This window comes from Rhopalosiphum padi, chromosome 1 (genome assembly GCF_020882245.1).
Source record: "Rhopalosiphum padi isolate XX-2018 chromosome 1, ASM2088224v1, whole genome shotgun sequence".
In the NCBI taxonomy this organism is placed as follows: domain Eukaryota; kingdom Metazoa; phylum Arthropoda; class Insecta; order Hemiptera; family Aphididae; genus Rhopalosiphum; species Rhopalosiphum padi.
In genome coordinates, this window is record NC_083597.1 from 40954727 (window position 1) to 40977675 (window position 22949).

The following is a 22949-nucleotide window of genomic DNA, read 5'->3' on the forward strand; positions in this document are numbered from 1 at the left end:
AATTCCCCATTATGTCAAGATAAGAATTTTCAAATCCCAAAATAATCGGCTTTACGTAATTGTATAATAATGAGCAGTATCAGGAACAGAAATTGAGGTAGCTTCGACATAGAACAAAAGAAAAATGGGTGGTATAAATCAGTGAGGACTGAAACATCAAGAAAAGGACTGGCTGATACATAGGGTTCATTGAATAAAAACAAATCAAGTAATGTGGCGGGTGAGAGTTAAAGAGTATTATTACACCGGTAGAAACCATCAAGTTCAAATAGCTCAGAGATACACGAAAAACGAATTTTAGGAGTAGAGTAGACTGGAATTATCATTTAACAAAATAATCTCTAGAGTAGGGTGACCATAAAAATAAAATAAAAATACGGGACACTTTAGTTACTTAACTAAAAAAAAAAAAAAAAGGAAATTCTAATTTTAACTAAATATATTAATATAAAAAAAACAAATTAAATGTATGTTGTATAATAGTTTTTAAATACAAATAAAATATTAATAAGTATAATATGTACACAAAAGTCCAAAAAAAAATTATTTTGATGACGATGGCATGTAAATTTCTTCTTTTGATGTTTTTGTATACTTTTGTGCTGAACCGATTTCATCAAGTAACCTAGTTTCTTTTAATAGAATATTATAAAACTCATTACAAGATAAGTTTTTAAAGTGTGTTTTTACGATTATAATTGATTTGATAGTTTCAACCAAAAATCGATTTTTTTCATCTGTCCACAACACATTAATGGTTGAAAAAATCCGTTCTACTGCAGCATTTGTACCAGGAATTGCCAAAGAATATTCTACGATTTTTGATATGTTAGTTGTATCAATGTTATGAGCTTTAGTGTATTCAAATATTTCACACCACTTAACTTCTACTTTAGCGGAATTTTTTTGCCATTCATGAATTCGTGATTTAAAAATTTGTTCTACATGACTGAATTCATCAAATAAATTATCTTCATCTAATTTTATGTTAGAATTATTTCGGTTGTTTTCCATAAGAAATTTAATACATTTTTGAACATTTTCCCAAGTAGGACAGTTTATTAGTTGGACCCAATGAAATATTTTCAACTGGTCAAAGTGGCAACCCCATTTTTCTACGTAAGATAAAAAAGTATTATAAAATAGATCAGTACTTTTTTTGAATGAGCTTTCATTATACATATTATTGTTTTTTAAATCATTTAAAAGCGATAAAATATTTGTTGTAAGGAAGTTTAGATGTTTTCTATTTTTTATTTTTCCAACTAAAATTTCTAATTCCTCTGCAACTTCACAGGCTGATATTTTATCTCCTTCTATTTTAGTTACAGTATCACAGACAACCTTTAATTGGCTTTGTAAAAAATGAAACCACACTATAGACATAGGATCGTTAAAAAACGATTTTAATATTGTAGGACACTTTTCCTGTTTCTCGAAGTATGATTTTAAGCCCGGGTAAATATCAATAATTCTTGTTATTGCAGGTAATAAGGATAACCAACGAGTTTTTACACTTCCAAGAATATTTTTATATTCAACATTTGCATATTCACAAAACTCTTTCAAATGTTCAACTCGAACTGTATAGATATGAAAAAATTGAAAAATTTTGTTAACTATGATTTCTACATCAATAGGTAACACATCAGCACTTGATTGCATAGCGTTGTGCAAAATATGAGCAGCGCAACCTACTCCAAAAATATTCGTTTTTAAATTGTTATTTAAAATTGAAAAAACATTATTTGATCCTTTTCTTAAAACACCTCCAAAGTTAGTATTGCAATTATCTCCAGAAAATGCAACAATTTTATCTGACAACTTATGCTTTTTTAAACTTTCAATTATATAAGTTGATAAAATATTTGCTGTTTCTCCTTTTAAATTTGTTACTTCAAAAACTTTGATTTGTATTCCCGAATTTGGTTTGAAATAACGTATTAAAATTGGTACGATTTTTAGGTTCTTATGGTTAGAAGTATCTATCATAATTGTAGCAAAATTTATATTTTCTATTTCCTTATAAATTTGTTGCATGGCGAAAGGAGCTAACACATTTAAAACAATCGATTCAGCCTTAGTTCTCGCACATGTAAATTTTTTATTATACATTTGTTTTAAAAGAGATGATGTGCAGTCCATTGATCGAAATGAGTGATTGTGTATCACGGTATGAAATGCGAATATCCCTTCTTGTGCTGCAGTACGTCTACTTTCGTCAGTGGACCCACTCGGATCATTTTTTAAAAAAAAAGAAGTTACCTTTTCGTGTTTTGATGCAGCTGATAATGCCAGTAAATGTTTTTTTACTTTTGTAACATGTTGTGTTATGTCTGAACGTCCACCATGTTCTATAGAAAACACTGACTTACATATGGTACAAAATATTTTTCCTACTTCGTCAGCATCTTGTAAAAAAGGAAATTCTAATTTTAATTGTGGAGTAAAAACGCACCGTCTTTTGGGCATTTTAAAAAACAAATTAGGTATTATGGTACACTGAATTTTAAATAAGCTTAATAAACTACACGTGACACGTCAATACGTCACTACGACTACGACTACACTGTGAATGTCATCGTGAACTCGACACTCACGTATAAATATTAATAACAAATTATATTTATAATTTTACATAGATATTATAAAATAAAAATAGACATTATATTTGACAACAAACTGGTTGTGGTGAATGGAATTGTACTTATTTAGTAGACGACGTCACACATCAATATAATAATATTAATAACATTTTGTACGTTATCGTTATATCATTAGTATTTATAATCGTCGGTTTAACGTGTCGATAATAATGTGACATTATTAGTTCTCTATTTTCAACTCGCAGCAATTATAATAATTTATTGTTAAGACAAGAATCTAAAAATAATTCTGATAAGTATAGATTAGATGTTTTATTGAATATTGTGATACAAAAATATCGTAGAATAAAAAAAAAAAAAATTATAAAATTATAAAAATTATAAATTAACAATAAAGAGAAAAACGGGAATAATACGGGACCTACTTGAAAATACGGGACAAAATGCGTCCCGTATAACTTTTGTCGGGACAACGGGACACAAAGTGGAAAAACGGGACAATCCCGTATAATACGGGACGTATGGTCACCCTACTCTAGAGTATTAAAATCGCTAGGCAGTATTATAAATACGAGTATATAAAAAAGAAGATTATAATACTAATAAACTACTGAATGAAATGAAATGAATTAATAATTATATAAAGATGCAGGAGGTCTTAAACGGTTGAGCGAAACACCATTAATAATTATTAGATAATTTAACTCAAAATAAATAAAAACGTTTTTCTACGTCATAATATACGGGGACAATAACAACGGCTAGGAGAATAATGACATCATCATCAAGGACAAGATTAACATTAATAGACATACCTTGATAGTTTATTGTGCCCATGCAATATAAGTCATTGGAACATTAAGAGCAATTCATTTATTCTGAAGGCAATTTAAAGAGTTAGAGATATCCGGCAGTTACTCAACAACAACCAACCAAGAACTGACAGCGGGCAAGGGAATAGAAATAAAAACAAACAAGAGACTGGGTGATTTTTATCATTAGAGTTTTAGTAACAAGATCAAAATAAATAGACCTATATAGGTCTATATTATGGTAGGTACTTACGTCACGTCCTATAACTTATGCACTATAGTGTTTATGCTCAGCTGACTGTAATACATTTATTGATAAACAGCTACAGAAGGATAAGAAGCATTGGTTTCCAATTAGTTAGCTCTGTTTTTTTTAGAAAAATATATTTTCAATTTTCTTTACACGCATTAGATATATATATATATATATATACGAGTATATGTGTATTTTTATACCTGCGTTCATTGTTTTTTTTCGTCGATTTTTTTCGACAGATACTATTTTGAAATTCGCCGAACTGCAGTGTTTTGATTTTCATCTAGTGTTTTATATTTGGACGAACTTTGTTCTATAGTATTTTATTTTTCAGATGATACAGCTTGGAAAAAATAATTTATCAACAACACTACTTATCGATAAGAACTCCAGTATGTATGTTTCTACCAAACTAGACAACATATAAGGTCGAGATCGAAACTGCACTATAGTGAAGTTCAGATGGATAATACGTACTAACAATGACAATGCTTAATGTATAGAAATAAAGATTTACAAAGATAACGCGTCAGTTACATTAAAAATAAATTAGTTAAAGAAGAGTAGTATTAGCTTGATAACATTTTAATTGAAGATGATGATTTATTTGATTTAATATATTATAGTCCTTTAAAAATGGTAATATCGGTATCGGGTATAATAATAACATATTAACATCACTAACTATTAAATATACATTTTTTATGTTTGTAAAGGTAATATTAAAACAACATAATATTTTATATTTTAATTAAAATATTTTGCATAATGCCAAAAGAAATCGTCAAAAGAATAACAAATGAAAAACATAACATATATTTCAAAAAATAAAACATGTTTCTGCATGGTTGATTCACAAGGGAAATATAAATAACAAAAAAATATTCTTAGATGGTAACTAAAATTACTTTCATAGGAATAAAATATCAGTTAACTGATATACAATTTAAAATTTTGAAATATTGTTTGTGGCTACCAATTTTTAATCATACACATTTTTCGTTTAATTTAGTACTTATGTATTTTAACACTAAAAACATATTACAAATTATTAGCCATGATAAAATATTCCAACTAAAACAAATTATAATTTTTTTATTATAAATTATTATCTGATAATATTTGTGTGCGATTTTTTAATAATTTCAACAATGATAACCAATATCCAAGAAAACAAACCCTGTCATTGAGTACATGCAAATTCTAATAAATAATGAAATAATAATTATAAAATCATACATAAACTTCACTGGTCAGGTTATTACAAATCAAATTTTTAGTGTAACTCGAAAACAAATAACTTGAAAAATTGTCATCAAATATTAATATTACCATTTTATATTTATCATACAATTTTCAAAATATTTGAACTATTTTTGAATTATTTATAATCCTAAGAAATTTTCATTTTTTTCCATAAATTCTAAGAAATTGTTCACTGGGTAGAAATGCTTGACATTCTAATACAAGGTGCCTCAGTAGTTGTTATATCTCAATTAAATAATATTAAAAATCTATAGCCACAATATCTGTGTTAAATTTTAACAAAATTCATAAAAATCATAAAAATTAGCAAATTTGTTGTTTATTAAAAAATTGTGAGAATTTTTTATAGTTTTTAAAATTTATACTCAAGGTTTTTTAAATTTTTCAACTAATAGAACAAAAAAAAATATACCGGAAAGCAGTTGTTATACGCAAATATTATTATCTTGGGATTACGGTGATAAAGGGTAATTCAGAATTTCCGGGGAGGCATATTAAGTCATATAGTAACCTTTAGTAAATTCCTCGGCACCATACCATGCTTTTGACTGGAAATTCAAACTATTCCATGCATAAAGTGTTTCATGTCCTAGTAAATAAGTATTTCTGCTAACTGTATTATCGTGATGGGTATTCTATGACAGACCTGTGACGGTGCTACTAAGGTCCAATATGTCTAGAATAACATTTTTATTTTAGCTAATTAAATAAATACTGTAGTTTAAAATATATTTATGCTAATTATAATTTTAAAAGCATTTGTACTTTCATCTATAATTTTGTAATTTGTAATGTGTTAATTAAAATATACACAGTACACATACTCTGAAATTATATTTTATTCAGATTTGTATGCGTCTGTGGTTTATTTGTATTGTATATTTGCTCTTATATCAGTAAATACGATAGTTCTGCGAAACTGAGACTTGGTTGTCACATAACCATGATGTAGGCACTTGGCTGGGTGTAAAATTATAAAAACGAAACTTTGTGTATAGCAGATTACTACAACATACTCAATGCGTTTATACAAGTCGTGTAATATTTTTTTTATCAGATGACAATTAATAAAGTGTAATTATTACACAAAACGATATTTTTTAGGATTTACATAGATGATTTAAGTCATATTATACATTATTATACATTGGACAATTTCATTTCGAATACATATACATCGATTCTTATATGCAGGACGGCAGGACGATTTACAAGCAATACTAAGTGAAGAAGATATTTGAGATAATGAGATATGACGATTTCAATACTTAAGTAATTAGACATAATGAAAATACTAAGTACTAAGGTATAATATGTAGTTAAAAATAATAAATATTTTGAGTAAAATGAAAAATTCCGAAAAATCAAAATAATTTAAATATATTTATGATATCAGAGGACAAAATGGAGGTGAAGAGACCTGGCGAATCAGTCTGTATAGACATATAGATTTAGTTAGATATTATACGGATGTATCATTATTATTTTGTACTGTTATGGGTTTGGTTTAGTTTATCTGTGAATAATATGTTTTTAGAGCCATGTCACGTTTCAGTACATTATTACGCGTTAAAACAATATTATTATTGTCGTGTCCTTGTTCGTACCGACCTACTTTGCCCATAAATTTTGGTTCACCGAAATATTACGATATAATATAATAACATCCGATCTTCAAACGTGCGGCATAGTTGGTGTAGCAAATCATATGTGTGATCAATGATACAGACTGCAATGCGATATTAGAGTACTAATACACATTTTTGGCATACACCCACTACCTATAGGCAATGTTGGCAATTATCTACATAAAAATGTATATACATTTATTAACTTATATAGATAATGATGTTATAATTTACCTAGTGTTTAATTTTGATAAAAGTGGGATTATTTAGATAATTTAAATATTATAGCACTCCTACAAAAATTAAATTAACAAATTCCACAACTTTTTTTTTTATTGACTATATTATAAACAGTAATTATGAACATGTTAATGTAACTATAAAGTATAAATGAATAAAATCAATGTTACTAAACATTAAAATAATATAATGAGAAAAATTGTACAATATATTAATTTCTCGTTATTATTGTTAATAACAACATTGTTATGATAAAAAACGTACGTGGTGTAGTCTGCGAGCCAAAATTAAATATTAGAAAATAGTCGATTGTATATTATTTAGTATTTATGTGTCTTAAATATTTAAGATGAAGTTAATAAGTTCATTATAAGTGGCTATAGCTCATTAATGCATAAAATAAGCATTTTATAAGATTTATTCAGAACTAATATTTATCCTTATTTTTTCTTAGTTAGTTTGTATTTAAATGTATGAAATATTGTAAGCATAATATGTTTTTATGTATTTTTATCATAAATAGTATACCATCATCCTTCATGTCATTAGAAACCTATACAATAAAAATAATAATAAAAATAAGTATAAAAACAATAAAAATGGTATTTACAATGTTATCTAAATAAATTCCACTATAATATAATTATTTTTATCCATATATTTTTTTTGCTACCAGTATTCTATTTAATTTACATGATTGTACTTCTAATGAGGATCCGTCGTTTATTTTCTGCTAAAATTTTTATAAAATAATGTTAACTATGTCTAGATTTTTAACTTTTCTTGTGTATATTCGTATTATTTTAACCTGTACTTTAGGCCAAGGCCCGTTACGTTAGAAAATTAAATAAATAAACTGTTATTCAGTTATCTATTCCCAACACTGCCTAAAGAGTATTATTGTAAATACTATAAGTACGGGTTGTCAATACGCACAAGTATGCCAAGTCTTGATCTGGCATGGTTTTCAATTTTTCATCTCACACGTATTGAAATTCAATTGAAATACATATGGTTTTGAGTAATCGATCCATCAAAACTATATACTATGCATACGCAGTATTCATATAATTTCATAGTCATCACAGCACCGGATTCGCACATCCGAGTACCTCCAGCAACAGCAAATACGATCGTTGAAGCGACACAGTAATATACTGTTGCGCGCGCGTCGTCCGATTCGTATTCGGGAATTCGTGAGAATTATTTTCATGTCGGGAAAACGATTCCGGTCAGGATCGATACGATATCTGTCAACCCTCTTTCAGTTCGGTAGGTCACCAATCCCGGTAGGTTAGGTTACGATTGTCAAATCAAAAAAAAAAAAAAAAAAATATTTGAAATATAATTTTGTATAATGTAACCATAAATTATTGTCAGTGCTGTTCTTAAAATATGTTTTAATTTTTTTGTTTACAGGTAAGTTTATTGCTATATCATTTGCGAATAGGATTATTCATATTCGGGCAGGTTTCTAGTAAGTAATATCGTGTTCGCCATTAATATTCAGAACGCAGTCAGTGATAGATACGGAGATACGTTATCATAAAACCACACAATGTCATAAAGGTATAAAATTATACTATGTTCGAATTCAACCCCAATGCGTATTAATAATTAATAAATTATGATACAAATTGATCTAAATATTATTCAATAGAAATACATTACAATAACAATCACTTGTACCTATTATGTTGTTAAATTATTCATAGCAGATGAATATAGCTTATAAAACGATAAATATTATGGAATGTAGATACGCAGAGAATTCATTAAGAAAGTGTAGAAATATATTAATGTTTTTAAATTAAGTTGATAGTTAAAAGCCTTCGAACCATTGCTGTTAATATGATCGTTTATCATTGTGTTATTATTTTTAAATATTGGATTTAATGTAAACTTATTTATGATTTATTCTCATGATATTCATAAAACATTAAAATTATATACCTGACTAGAATACCTCAAATAAGTTTTATACTTCGGGATCTTATAATTAAATAATATAGTCAGATATATAATTTTAATGTTATATGAATATCGTAAGATAGTATTTAAAAAAAAATCATCACTTTTTATAATACGTATGTAGCTCATCGTTTTTAATAATACATTCATTTCTGCAATCATTATTTGCCATGATGTATTATTTACAGCTATAGACAACGTTTTAAAATAATATTAGTTAGTAAATTCCTCATATTTTAATACGAATTTCTAATATCTCAGCGATTCAGATTCATCCAAAATGTCCATTTACTTATTAAATAAGTTTTATAGTTGGTTTTTATTAGAATATTTTTATAAATATACTTAAATGCTCAACTACGAATGAACAAAAAAATTTAACTTTTTCATTAGTTTTAGTGACAATATTATCTATTATTATGGTTAATATTATTATATTTTGGATCAGTAAATAATACGGTTACCTAACTAAATGCATAGCAAAGTTATTATAACGTTAGTCATTTGAAGTAACTCATGTCTATAGCTAACGTATAACAATTCTTGTTTTCATTACATCAGAGTTTGTAAATGTATTATGCTTAATAGTATATTGGCTAAATGTTTTAAAAGAGCATTTATTAAGTGGAAATAATATTACAATTTACTTGCAACACACGGGTTGATGTAATTTCTTAAAATAACTAAATTTATTAAAATTATTCTATTTTATTTTTTTGGTTTATCTTATTGAATGCTATACAAATATTAATAAACATTCATAAAAAAAAATATAATGTCTAGATCGATAAATAATAAAAATATATGACAAAAAGTAGGGCTTGAAATCGATATATTTTTTCTGATTTCAAATTTAAATTATTATATTATATGGTTTTATAAAATTATGATTGTTATACTGTTGCACTGTATAAATTTAGTTGATTTCTGATAATTAATTTGATATTAATCATATTTTTTATTTTTTTTCGATTTAAAATATTTCTTATAGATTTTATGATTTTATTACGATTTGGGATATTAGTATAGTGATTAGTTAATTTTATTTATATAAATTCAATATATTTGTATGCAATCATTACGCAATAACACAAAGCATGTAGTTATCCAATTATTTAACTGTGTGTAATGAAAAATTATGAATTTAAACACCAATTTTCCGTTATAACTTAAATATAATAAGTACACATTGATCATTATATTACAGATAATATGTACTAAGTACCAACCTACCATCAAATAATAATATATAAGTAATAATACTGTGTTTATATTTTTTTGTAAATTATTATTGTGAATCTTTAATCATTGCGTGTTACGTTAATTATATTACATTTATTATTAGTGATATATTTCGTAATAATTATTCATGAATAAAGATATCGAATAATAAATCTAAGAAAACTCAACTATGTCGATATCATATCGAGTTGTCAATACCGTTAGCCAATACTAATCACGGAAAGAAAAATATAAACACGTCAGCGATATTAATAACGATATGTGACCAATTTCCAATAATATAATAAATTCAACTACGTACTTTAAATGAATGCAATGACCTCCTCCAAAAGTTTTCTATACGATTACGAGTATAAGTGTTATGTGCACCAAACAATAAGACTCATCAGCTATCATTAAGACAAGTAGGCATTTAAAAGATATTTCCAGTACACAGTGCACTATAAATTATAGAGACTATTGAATTTGAATAATACAGACACACGGTGACCTTTTGGGCTGGGATTTAGTTAATGTAAAAGACAAGTCTTAGTAAAACCACAATATTCACGTCATAATTTTAAATGTTTTACGGTGACTAGATAAGTAATACATTCTCAATTATATACAAATTTTAAATAATTTTGTGAAATCCCAAAGTTAACTAATCGTTCAGATAAACATTCAGGTTAAAAATAAGCGACAAATTCGAATCATTTTACGAAAAAATATTTGGTATAGATAATTGTTCATAGGGAATTTATGTTGATGTTAAATCATACCTAAATTGTGAGAGATTTTATTAAAGGAACTGAAGTGGGTATAAATTGTCATACTTGTTTATTAAAAAAAAATATGTATATATATATAATATTTATATTGAACAAAAAAACCGTTCATAACGAATTTCTGGTGCATCCATTATTATTTAAACAATTGAATAATTTTCCAGTTATTGATGTATTGATATAAAATATATAAATTTCATATTTATTTCGAATTCATTAGTGTAAGATTTTAAACAAGATAAATTGAAATAGGCTCTTAAATTAAACTAAAACAGAATATTTCAATGTCTAATTAAAATTCCCATATTTTATTTAGTCATAAATAACAGATATCATTTTTTAAATGAAATATAAGTACATAATATACCTGTAACAAGCTCGTTTTTAATTATTAGAAGTTTTTATATGGCTTTTGAGAAATTAATTTCAAACATCCATTTGAAATAAGTTAATAAATTTAGTAAAAGCCTATTTAATTTTTGCGTTTAATGAAAGAAGATTTGTAACTATAGTTCTTGTCAACCCTTATAAGTTAGAATAATCAGCTTATAAACTGACGTATAATTATATAATTACAAGCGTTCGAGGATAAGACCAATCATATTTTATTTTAATCTCGTGTCTATCAATCGAATATCAAGTACAGCAGGTCTAAATTAAACACATTTAAATTGAAAAGTATAAGTTTATTCATTATTTATTAGTGCTAAAATTCTCTGTATTTTGAGGTATTCGTTATATTTTTTATTAAAGTTCGAAACAAAGTCTTTAGAATATACCTGTGGCCAAGAAAAAAAATATTTATTGTTTTATTAAACAATAAATAAATTATGATATTGTTTAATGGTTGAGGTTATAATATTTTCTATCATTATTGTAATTATTTAATTCAAACGTATTGTTATTATCGTTTAAAATCTTGAAAGTAATATAATAATAAACGACCATTAAAATTACAAATTACAGCAATATCATTCTAATGATAAAACAAAAAACCTATTTTTGTTGACTAATCAATGAAACATTTTAATGAGCAGCATAAAATAGTCATTTAATATATAGAAAATAATGTTTATTTTACTCTTATTTTCATCAATTACCAATAAAAAAAAAGGTAATAGTTTTAATCTAAGTGACACTATGTACCAAGATAACCAACAATATTTAAAAAATAATAGAAAAATTATGCAAGCGAAATAAGTTAATAGATACGAATCAGAAATGTTTATTGATAATATATTAATATACTAAAATAAATAGTTTATATTATGAATATATATGTTAATTTATACTTGTAGATTGTGTATTTTAAAATTATAATATCAGATTAAAATAAATATTATATGCAATGAATGTATTAAATAAATCATCAAATGTATGAATTTAAGTTTGGAGATAAAAATAACACAAAATTATGTTAGTTGGATTAATATAAACGATAACGATAATAGTAAACAATTACAATATATTAAACAATAAAATAGTTGGTAAAGTTTTCAAATTCAAATTATAAATCAATATTTTTTATATTGTTTAAATTATACTACTATTCTTAAACTGTGTAAAATGTTATTCCGGAACATTAAAAAGAGAAAATGAAACTATTTTACACATAATCAAATACTCAGTGAAAGTTTCAAGCTTTTAATATTATCATTTTATGTACTACAGAAAATAACCAAAATTGATTTTGTCGGGGACGGTATATATATATAATATTTTTTTTATTATTTGCAAATAGTTTTGCTTTATGCATAAGGGAACTAGTGTCGAATGGAAAAATGGCTCTTTAAAGTACCTTACTAGACGCATTTTTTATATGAAAAGTTTTTGTACGAAGCTCTTACAGCATTTTTCTATCGTAAATAGTCTTCTATGTAATAATAAAAAAAAAAAAATACAATCAATTCTAAGACCAATATACTACAATATCCGCTCAGATTTTAAATACCGCTATGTGTGTTATTATTTATTAGTGATGTATATATTATTTGATGAATTATCCAAAACAATCTAAATTAATCTCATTGGCCGTTGTCTCATAATTATTTATTGTTTATAAATGATTTATTATATTATTTTATCTTTTTCGTGACCATTTAATGTGTATAATTTGACTATTTTATATCATAACGCTAGACATTAAAATGTAAGCTCAGTTTTATACAAGCTAAGGTCGGCCTATATCCGATTTTGGATGACATTGTGATCGGTCGAATACAATCCTCTTTGTCTGAAACAATAACAACCTGCAGTGTTATTGTAGTCAGATTACGTATAGATATAACTCTAATACATTCGACGTCGTCAGATAAAATCGAAATATTTAATTTCTTTTGGCTAAAACTTGTATATTTTGATAGTAACCAAGACTGATTAATGACATTGTTATACTATCATCAGTGACATTTAATTTTCGTTTCTGAACTATATCAGATAATATATTTTTGTTTTTTTTTTAGAAACGCGTATCGATCGAGTAAAAATATATGTTATCATTATTATCACATTAAATTATTATTTAATTAAACATTTTCATTGAAAAATATCATAAATGAGATATAAAATAAATATATTAAACGTGAATTGAAAATTATAATTTTAACATCGCTATACAATTTACAATACATTTTAACCTTAACTGTTTTTGTATTTAGTCGTACAAAGAGAAATATGATTGTTATTAAATTGGGTTAGTATAAAATGATCTTTGGCTTAAAACAGGAAAATGTATTTAAAACGTATTAAATCATTTGAGAGTACCTAATTCTTAGTTTACCTAATTTATTTGTGCTGTTTCATAGAACAATATTGGGTTAATTAAAAATGAACGATCGTCATTATAACAAATTATATTGTTTTCAATTCAATGATAATTTTAACATTCAAACCACATTATTAGTATTCTTAAATTTGACTGAGGAAATACGATATAATACACACACACTCACACTTATTTTTGGGAAAGCGATGGTGTGTTTTTCCATCGTATTGTTGAATCTAAAAGTTAATAATTATTATATTATTACGTCATATAAAATTTGGAAAAAAAATTCTAGATATTTTAATTTTATTGTGTTTGTTAATAATATGTAAGACAAATACTTTAGTGTAATGAAACACTATTCATTGATTTCATAAACGCGAAGCAGTATTATTCATATTGGTTTTAAATTAAAATATGAGTGGAACTATATTTAAAAAATTAATTTCTTGAAGAGCTGACGAGGTTTTCTGTTCTTGTAAACTGTCCAAATCGTTTTAGGGCATCGTTTAAACGATTTACTTTATTTCCTTTTTTTATTTCCATTAATTTCTTTCTCACAAAGCTTGTTTTTTGTATTTTTTTTTTTTATTTCAAAATCTTTTTGATACTTCGCCAAACTTTTTTGTTGTCTCTTCTTTATAACAAACGCAATGGTCAACTTAGGTTGTTTCCTAGTTTCTTTAATTTTTATCATAGCAGATATAAGCTTTTGTTAATATTGATCCTTAAACCTCCTTGAAATGCGTGGTAATCAATAGTGTCTGTAGTATATTATGATAAAATAAAAACAATAATAGTTGAAGGTTCTTATTGTCGTAGTGTGATTAATATGTAATACTCTTATAAGGATATTATTTTCTATTTTAACTGTAGAATACTAAAATTATTTATTTAATGAAAAAATCAAACGTATTTTACTTTTTTGTATTACTTATAAATTATTTACAATTTTTGAGTTTATAAATTATATAGAAACTAAACTGTGCTAAGATTCGAAAATGTAGAAAATAGGAAATTGCTAAATTAAAAAGATTGTTCAACAGTGTGTTGTATTTATAATGGTATTTTATCTATACATATAAAAAGTTACGAAGAGTTAATAATAGAGGTAAAGTAAAGGGTTAGAATATGTGAAGAAAAAATTAATTCACTTAAATTTCCCTATGCTGTTGTCTATCAGAAAATTATTTCCAAAATGTTCTAGATAAGATAAACTAAATATTATGAAACAGATATGGAACTCGATTAAATACAAAAGTCATGGTCACACAGCAAAAATAAACCTTAATCATTATAATATAAAAATAGATAAATCATGTATAGAAGAAATCTTTCTAGATACTTAAATTAATTAGAAAGTAAATAAAATTAAAATAGACTTAATGAAGTAGACTTGTTTAGGAAAATTACACTGGCAAGAAGGTTTTTCAAGATAAAAATAATTTATAGACCACTAATAGTGTGATCTTACATGTGAAGGAAATATAGTTAACATATGAGTTGATTGTGATCTTATAAAAACTCGGACAATTGGTTAACGAGATAAAAGAAAACTATAGTGGCTTTTGAAATGTGGTGATAGGTACTGATAAATTCTTAATATTCAATGGACAGAAAAAAAACATATACGGGGTTATTCACGTTTCTGAAGAGAATAAAGGAAAAACAAGAACTTGTACATGATATTAAAGTCAGAAGCGATGAAAAGATAGTTCATCTACTGCGCCACGATAGTTTAACGAAAAACGTAATAAAGGTCATATTGTGAGACGAAGAAAGAGAATATGAAGATGGATAATGGATAATGATAATTACAAGGATTTAAATGAATTATGTATGTTAAAAAGCAAGAATATATACCAGTTCAGAAAAGAGTAAAGACAATACAATTACTGAAAATACGAATGAGACTTACATTTAATTATTTTTACTTGAAAAGTATCAAACTCAATAGCATTAAATAGATATTTCGAATAATAAATAATGTTATGAACACCAATTAAAAAAAAAGAGATAATATAATATTTTACTTTGCTATAATAAATGTCTGTAATTATTATTTTATAGTTGTAGGAAATATTTAAAAGTTATAATATTACATAATAATTCTCAATTCATAATAATACTTTTATGAGCTCAACAGATATATTATGATTTTAATCATTGTGCATCATAATTCATACCTCATGGTACTAAATTTGAAAACTAAATATGTTTATTTATTACATAACAGTTTCGAGTATAAAATAAAAAATATTTACCTAATTATTATTTTATTATTTTTAGATCATATCTAAACGCAGAATAACAAAGGCAATTATTATTGGATTAATGTTTATACTATCATAGAATAGTAATCAATAATGTTTGAATACATAATATAAATTGTATTACTAAAACAGTGTTATTGTAATAATGTCATTAATGAACTGTTGTTACCAATTGAGTGTACAGAATTTGATACCGTCAGTGGCTATGTCATTGATACTAATTTTAGTTGTCAGATTTTCTTGATTAATCATATTTCCTTTATTGAATTAACTCTTCAAACTATGTACTGTGATGGAATATACGGTGGCGGGTAAAGATTAAGTTAACGGTCTGTGCGGTTTCATGTTTTCATGATAGGAAATGGTTTGCTTGTTTCTAGAAATTTATCTCATTGATTTTTGACTCTCGGGGGGTAAAAATAAATCACTGTAATCAAATATTTAAAACATATTGTAAATATTCTGTGTCTAGATATAATTTAATTAGATATAATTACATAATTAAGCAAAATTATTATCAATTATATTATTACATAAAAAAATATATGTATTTTTTATAAACCAATATAATTTTTATTTTATCGTAAAACACTTGAGTTACGATCAAAAATATAAATAATGTAAAAATCTGTATAGTATTCATTAAAAATGTTCTAATATATATATATGTGTGTATAGTTGTGAGTGAAAACATATTGAATTGGGGGAAGATGATTGACACAACATCACTTTTTTTTTGGACCCAAAATTGTATAAAACATTTTATTGATTTGAAAAAAGGTACGTATTAAATAATTACAATATTTTATTTAACCGAATATAGTGTTTAAAATGAAATGCATTACTTAAAATATTGGCATAATTTGTGTATACATCAAATGTCTAAGAATATTACATTATACAAAAAATATAGTTCTGCTCCTGATAATAATCAAAAAGAAAAACATAAAATGCATTATAATGATGAAAGTGTAAGGAGGTATTCGTATAAACAGTTTAAGATAATATACAACATAAAAATTATAAAAAAAAAAATGTTTTACCGAGTATGTAATCTTCGTTAAATTAGACACTACCTATTATATACATACAGCATTCAATTATAATTGAACGATATAACAGACTCTGAAAACTCAACAGACGTATTCAAATTATTATATTTTAATTAAACTACGTACGGCAGTTAGTTTAAAACACGCCGTGCGCGCAATACACATCGACGTTATTTACAAAATATATGGAATTTTATTAAAAAATAAATTAAAAATCACGTGATTTAAAATGGAGTATTTAACGCGTATATTTATAATATGATATGTATACCACAGCGATTTAATGTACCGAAGACGACTCGCTGCAGGTAACGACTGTCGACTAAATCATAGACGTCCGGAAAACGAATTGAAAGCAGATCACACCGTGCACGGCTGACCACGCTAATACATACCTAATATTACGATATTATTTTGTGGCACTACTGTGCGATGTACCACACACGTTCTTGTATCGCGGTGTAAATAATCGTCAACGATTATATGAACGGCGACGGGCAAACACTATACAATATTAACAACCGATAATAATGGTGATAGCAATAATAATAATAATAATAATAATAATAATATGTCCCCGCGAAAACACTATATACACCATTCGTACACGCGGCACAATAATAATATCGATAAATCGCGTGTACCACGACGCGATTTGAGGCCGCAGATGGTTTGTTATCGTGGGCGTGGTCACGTCGTCGGTGAGAAACGGTGTAGGTATGTCGGACAGCGGAACCCATTTGCAATCGTATAATATTATTATTACAGCACACGACGACACGGTATATTAGGTATACGCATTGTAGGCGAATATAAATCCGCGGACGAGCTGATATTATTATATATTATATGTATATATATATATATATAACTATTGCTTTATACGAACTCGAATATATTATTATTATTGTACTACCGCAGAAGACGTTTCGATTTGGTATGTGCAGAATTTCAATCCGACCGATATTGCGTTTCGGAACGCACAATATGATGTAGGTATAATAATAATATGAACTACACGCTTTTAATGAAAAAAAAAAAAAAAAAGCTACTACAGCTCTAAATCATCGACTTACGAAGTATGCGAAAATAATATCGGTGCTTCGACTCGTCCTCGCGGTTGTATAGGTATTACCGTATAAAACGTGTTTACTACATTATTATCATGTTACCGGCTTGATGCACTGAAATATTATAACATTTAAAAAATATATATATATGTATATAATATATGCGTACTGTACTCGTGATCGACTCGTCGTAATGTCTATGACGTGCATAATACTAAACCGTGTCCGTCCGGCGTGGGGTGCAGTGATATCCAAAATATAAATAACCGCCCCGGCGATAGCGGTTGCGGCGACGGCAATATTATCTCGAGACAAGTGAGTAACAAAACGGTTCACAGTCGTGACCTTACCTATTATCGTCAACTCGGCGAGTCATTGATTAATAGTCACAGCCAGAATATGGAGGCGGTGTGCGTTTATGAATAATCCACTTTGCAGGAATCGCGGCTGCCGCTGATGGATTCCATTAGACCCGAATCATTTACATGCCATTGTATTTGGGTACTTATTCCTCGCGAAAATCGTCTTCGTTGAATTAATTATGAGCCACCTAGACGATACGCGGACGGGAGTTGTGTGTGCCGGCAGAGTATAAAAATCATTTCTCCGGTTTTTTTTTTTTTTGTTTTTTTATTTATACATTATTTTTTTATTTTTTTTTTTTTTCGTCACGGCGTTTTCAGACGTGTACATCGTAGCCTGTTCGCGTAAATTATATTTTTAAATCTGAGATAATAATATGATGGCCTATGTTAGGAGCCAGTCGTTTTACCATACCGAGCCAGTTATAAATAATAAGTACGGGATAAGTATCGCTTACTATAGTAATTTTATATAAATTGAGGTATATAATATAGTATAAACCTCACTTCGTCTATTAGCTTAAACCTGCATATTATTTAGTAAATTAAAGGTATCTCTCGGTAAATAATATAGTCATACATTATATAAACTATCTTTGACTTATTTATTTTTGTAACTAAGTAGGTAAATATTGTACATACACACATTTTATTTTAAATTGTGTACAACTTTTAAGTGGACTTGAGATATATTATATGATTTTATTGTGTACCATTTCTACGGGGCTAGGTTAGTTTATGACGTTTTATTAAATTGGTTCATTATCAATGATGTTGAAAATTAATTTAACAAATACCATTAATTTAATTTAACTTCAGTTGATTAAAAAAAAAAAAAAAATGCATATTAGATAAAACTTGGATAACTGCTGTCTGTTTTTATGTCCAATAAGATGTAAGTAGTAAGTACAAAGTAGCAACTGCCATAGAAATAAATAAATAAGTAAATAAATAATGGTGACAAAATAAAGATTTATAGTTTATCGATTGACTAAAAAATCGTGGAAAATAGCTGGCAAGTAATAAGTAGTGCGAAGAAATACTAAATAAATGTAATAAACAGAGAATGGAAACAGTGTATAAATGTATAATATACCAAGATAAAGGTATCTTTACGATTATAATATTATAATATAAAAATCGTAATGGCCACAATTTATGATAATCGTATTCTAAACTTTACTATAAATAGGTATTATGAATATAATTCATGGACGATTAATGTTTCCTCTATTTTATTAGTAATTATTATGAAAAATTAGTTTTTATCTATAACTATAAATATAATATTTTTGTAAATTTACTTTTTACTGTTAATACTTTCTATATTGAGCAAATTTATAGTAGTTGAAACGGTAATAAGCAAATTCATTTTCTAGATAATATAAAAATTTTAAGTTAACTAAATAAATTGGGAATATTAAAAGAAATATAAGTTTGTTTAACGTAGAGGTAAATTATAGTTAAATTAATTAAGACTTTAAACGAATAAAGTAAGTTAATAATATTATAAAGTTAACTTAAATGTTTACAAATATTAAATATAACAAACAACTATTTATATATTTATAATTTGTATTCACTATTATTTAATATGTCGATAATATTATGATCCTTGAAGTTTATTTCTAATATAATTGTAGATTTATGTATTCAGACTTGTTATTAAAATAATCTTTAATTCGTATATCATGTAGTTAATTATTTTTTTAGATTTTCAAAATATTTTAGATTATTATAAATGAATATTGTTTTCATTTTAAATATATTAAAACAATTTTCATAGTCGAGTCTCACTTTAAATATTTTATTTCAAATGCAATAATTATTTATAATATTCAAGTAAATTTTTAAAATGTAGTAGCGATCGGTGTACTAGATCTGTTTGTCTGTTCCAATTTTCATTTCATTTTATTATTAAATTTTGTATATACCATGTAGTTTAATATGTGTTAGACAAATAATTTTATGAACAATACTAGGTATCTTGTTCAATATTTTATTTAGATACCTACTTTATAAATATTACATAACACAGTATATGCAATATGCATCGAAGAAAATAATACGACAGTCATGTATTCCTAAGTTAAATTGATTTAAAATATTATTTGACGTTTGAATTTATTAATATTTTATTTTAAGAAATGTGCATAATAATTTACTCATTATTATATTTAAATATTTATCAATTATCAGTGATATAATATTATACTATATTATACATATATAAATACAATATAGGTATTTTTCAAAATATTACAATATATTGTGTCTTGTTTTACAGTTATTTTAAATACATTTTATTAAAAATTGTTATTATTATTATTATTATTAAATAATTTCATATCGTTATCATGCATTACAATAATTTATGGTAATAATAACTTAATGGGTTAAAAGTATAATATTTAATAATTTTTTAAAAATTTTTATATTCTCAATTTAATGTTAAATAGACAATGTATGGTTTTTTTAGTGATTCGAAACTTTTATAATTCAGAGTCCAAGTACATAATACTATAGTCTATAATAGTTATTGGATTTCAAATACCACAAAAATACACTTTATTTAGTCACAATTATTATTACTATAAAGAAAATATTCATTAATAGGCATTTATTTAGACACACATATTTGTATTCTTATATTCACGTAACTCGAGACTATTGTTGGCTTGTTATATTTAAGTTACTTACAGACTCACTCAAATATTTAAAGTCAAAATATAGCTTATTGTTCTATAATATTATATTACTATTTATCAATGTCATTATTTCAATATAAATACATATTGTGCTGTCTTTGGACAAACCAATTTTCGTCACGTTTACCGAAAAATATGATGTAAATAATTTGGAAATTAGGAAAGTTTTGAGATATTGGTTTTGATAATTTATTACCAACGAATAATAAATTACGTATCTATAGACCAAGTATTTAATAATAAATAAAACATCCTTATAGTCATCTGTGACCTCAATACAAATTCTTACAAAAAGCTCTTGTAAGTCGTTTTAGGACTTTTAGATTTACGTTCCTAAATTCATTGAACTGAAATATATTTTGTATTTAAATTATTAAATAATTATCTATGTTGAACTTTAAAATAACTTTTAAACCTTAAAAAATATATTTTAAATCCTATAAAATACAGTTTAAAATGTATTTACAATTCTAATATATTATACAATAGAAAATTATAAATTATTCACTTAACATTTTTAAAATTTTAAAAGTAGAAAAAGTATCTTTGTGCACATATCTACTTCCGGTAAAAATGTTTTAATTTATTTAATTAGGTACTTGTACCTAAATTATACCAAAACAAAGTGATAGAGAATATGATGTGTACGATAATAATAATAATAAAATACATCATAAAGTGCGCGAAAAATATTTGCTGTTCACAATTTTCGAAAAAAAAAAATACAATAAAATGGAATGAAAAACAAAAAAAATAATCACAAAAAAACAAAAAAACTATCAAAATAATACGGAAAACAATAATCGTTTCAAAATCGAATTCAAGACGCGTTACGCGGTTAAAAATAAAATGTTTATTTTTGATTTGCCGCCGTCTACCGATCGATCGGCCTAAATATTATTATTATTATAATATATAGAGCACTGTCGATCGTCGTTGCAGTGTGTCGGACAATAACAATAATATTTTCGGCAGACGATTTTTTACGGACGGGGGCAGCGCGTGTGAAACGATCGCACACCGCAATACCACCGCGTTCGACGACGGGGCGTGTATGTGGCGTGTGTCGAGCGTTTAATTAAAAACTCCGGTATTTCATCGTTGCAGCGTGTGTTTGTGCGTATACGCATGCACACATATATTAGAAGTCACGGGGGTAAAACGTACGAGTTCGAGACCTGCGTATGGGCCGAAACACCGTACAAAGCGCACGACGCGCACACGGCGCTTATTATATACGTATATAATACGGTATATATGTATATAATATATATATACGTGTGTATATTATGTGTACGCGCGTATACAGTAGTGCTGTTCTAACAATAGACATATGTCTGGGGAAAAAAAAAATGCAAACAGACGAACAAAAACACTCTATTTGTGTTGAAACATTATAGGTACGGTATATATATACACGTCATAGTGCTGCATGCGCACGACCTCATATTATTATTATTATTATGCATTATATGGGTACACACCTATTATACGACGTACTGCTACGCGCGTACCAGATATTATATGATGCCTATCCTGACGATGATGTGAAATCCTATTCCGCCGTCGCTATATCCGGCGATATCGATTCGCGATTAATTATTTTTTTTTTTTTTTTTATTCGACGCGACGGTCTATTGTCGTCGTAGTTTTTAAACGAAACCGGCAATATCTGCAGTCGTAGACTGTAAATCATTACACGGTCGGTAAAACACGTTATTGTTGTGTTGCGCTGCGGCGAACGATCGATGTTTATATGCGAACATATTGCACTCTTCGATAACGCTATAATAGTAATATTTTAAGACGGCTAAATTATTGTTTATTAATTGTTCGGCTGTACAAATGTCGTTAAAAATGACTGATCGCGCTGCACAGAGAAGTGCAAAACAAATTATATACATATATGGCGTATTGTATATTCACAGTGGT

At 26.3% G+C, this 22949-nt stretch overlaps 2 protein-coding genes across 2 annotated transcripts in view; one reads left to right on the forward strand and one right to left on the reverse strand.

Moving 5' to 3' along the window:
- LOC132923673 (neuroligin-4, X-linked-like) overlaps nt 1-22949 on the forward strand; it is a 302330-nt gene that overhangs the window by 76307 nt on the left and 203074 nt on the right. The gene's annotated exons all lie outside the window — the stretch shown is intronic.
- LOC132918289 (uncharacterized) lies at nt 357-2949 on the reverse strand. The gene has a single exon (XM_060979453.1). The coding sequence runs from the start codon at nt 2470-2472 to the stop codon at nt 544-546; it is 1929 nt and encodes a 642-aa protein (XP_060835436.1). The 5' UTR covers nt 2473-2949; the 3' UTR covers nt 357-543.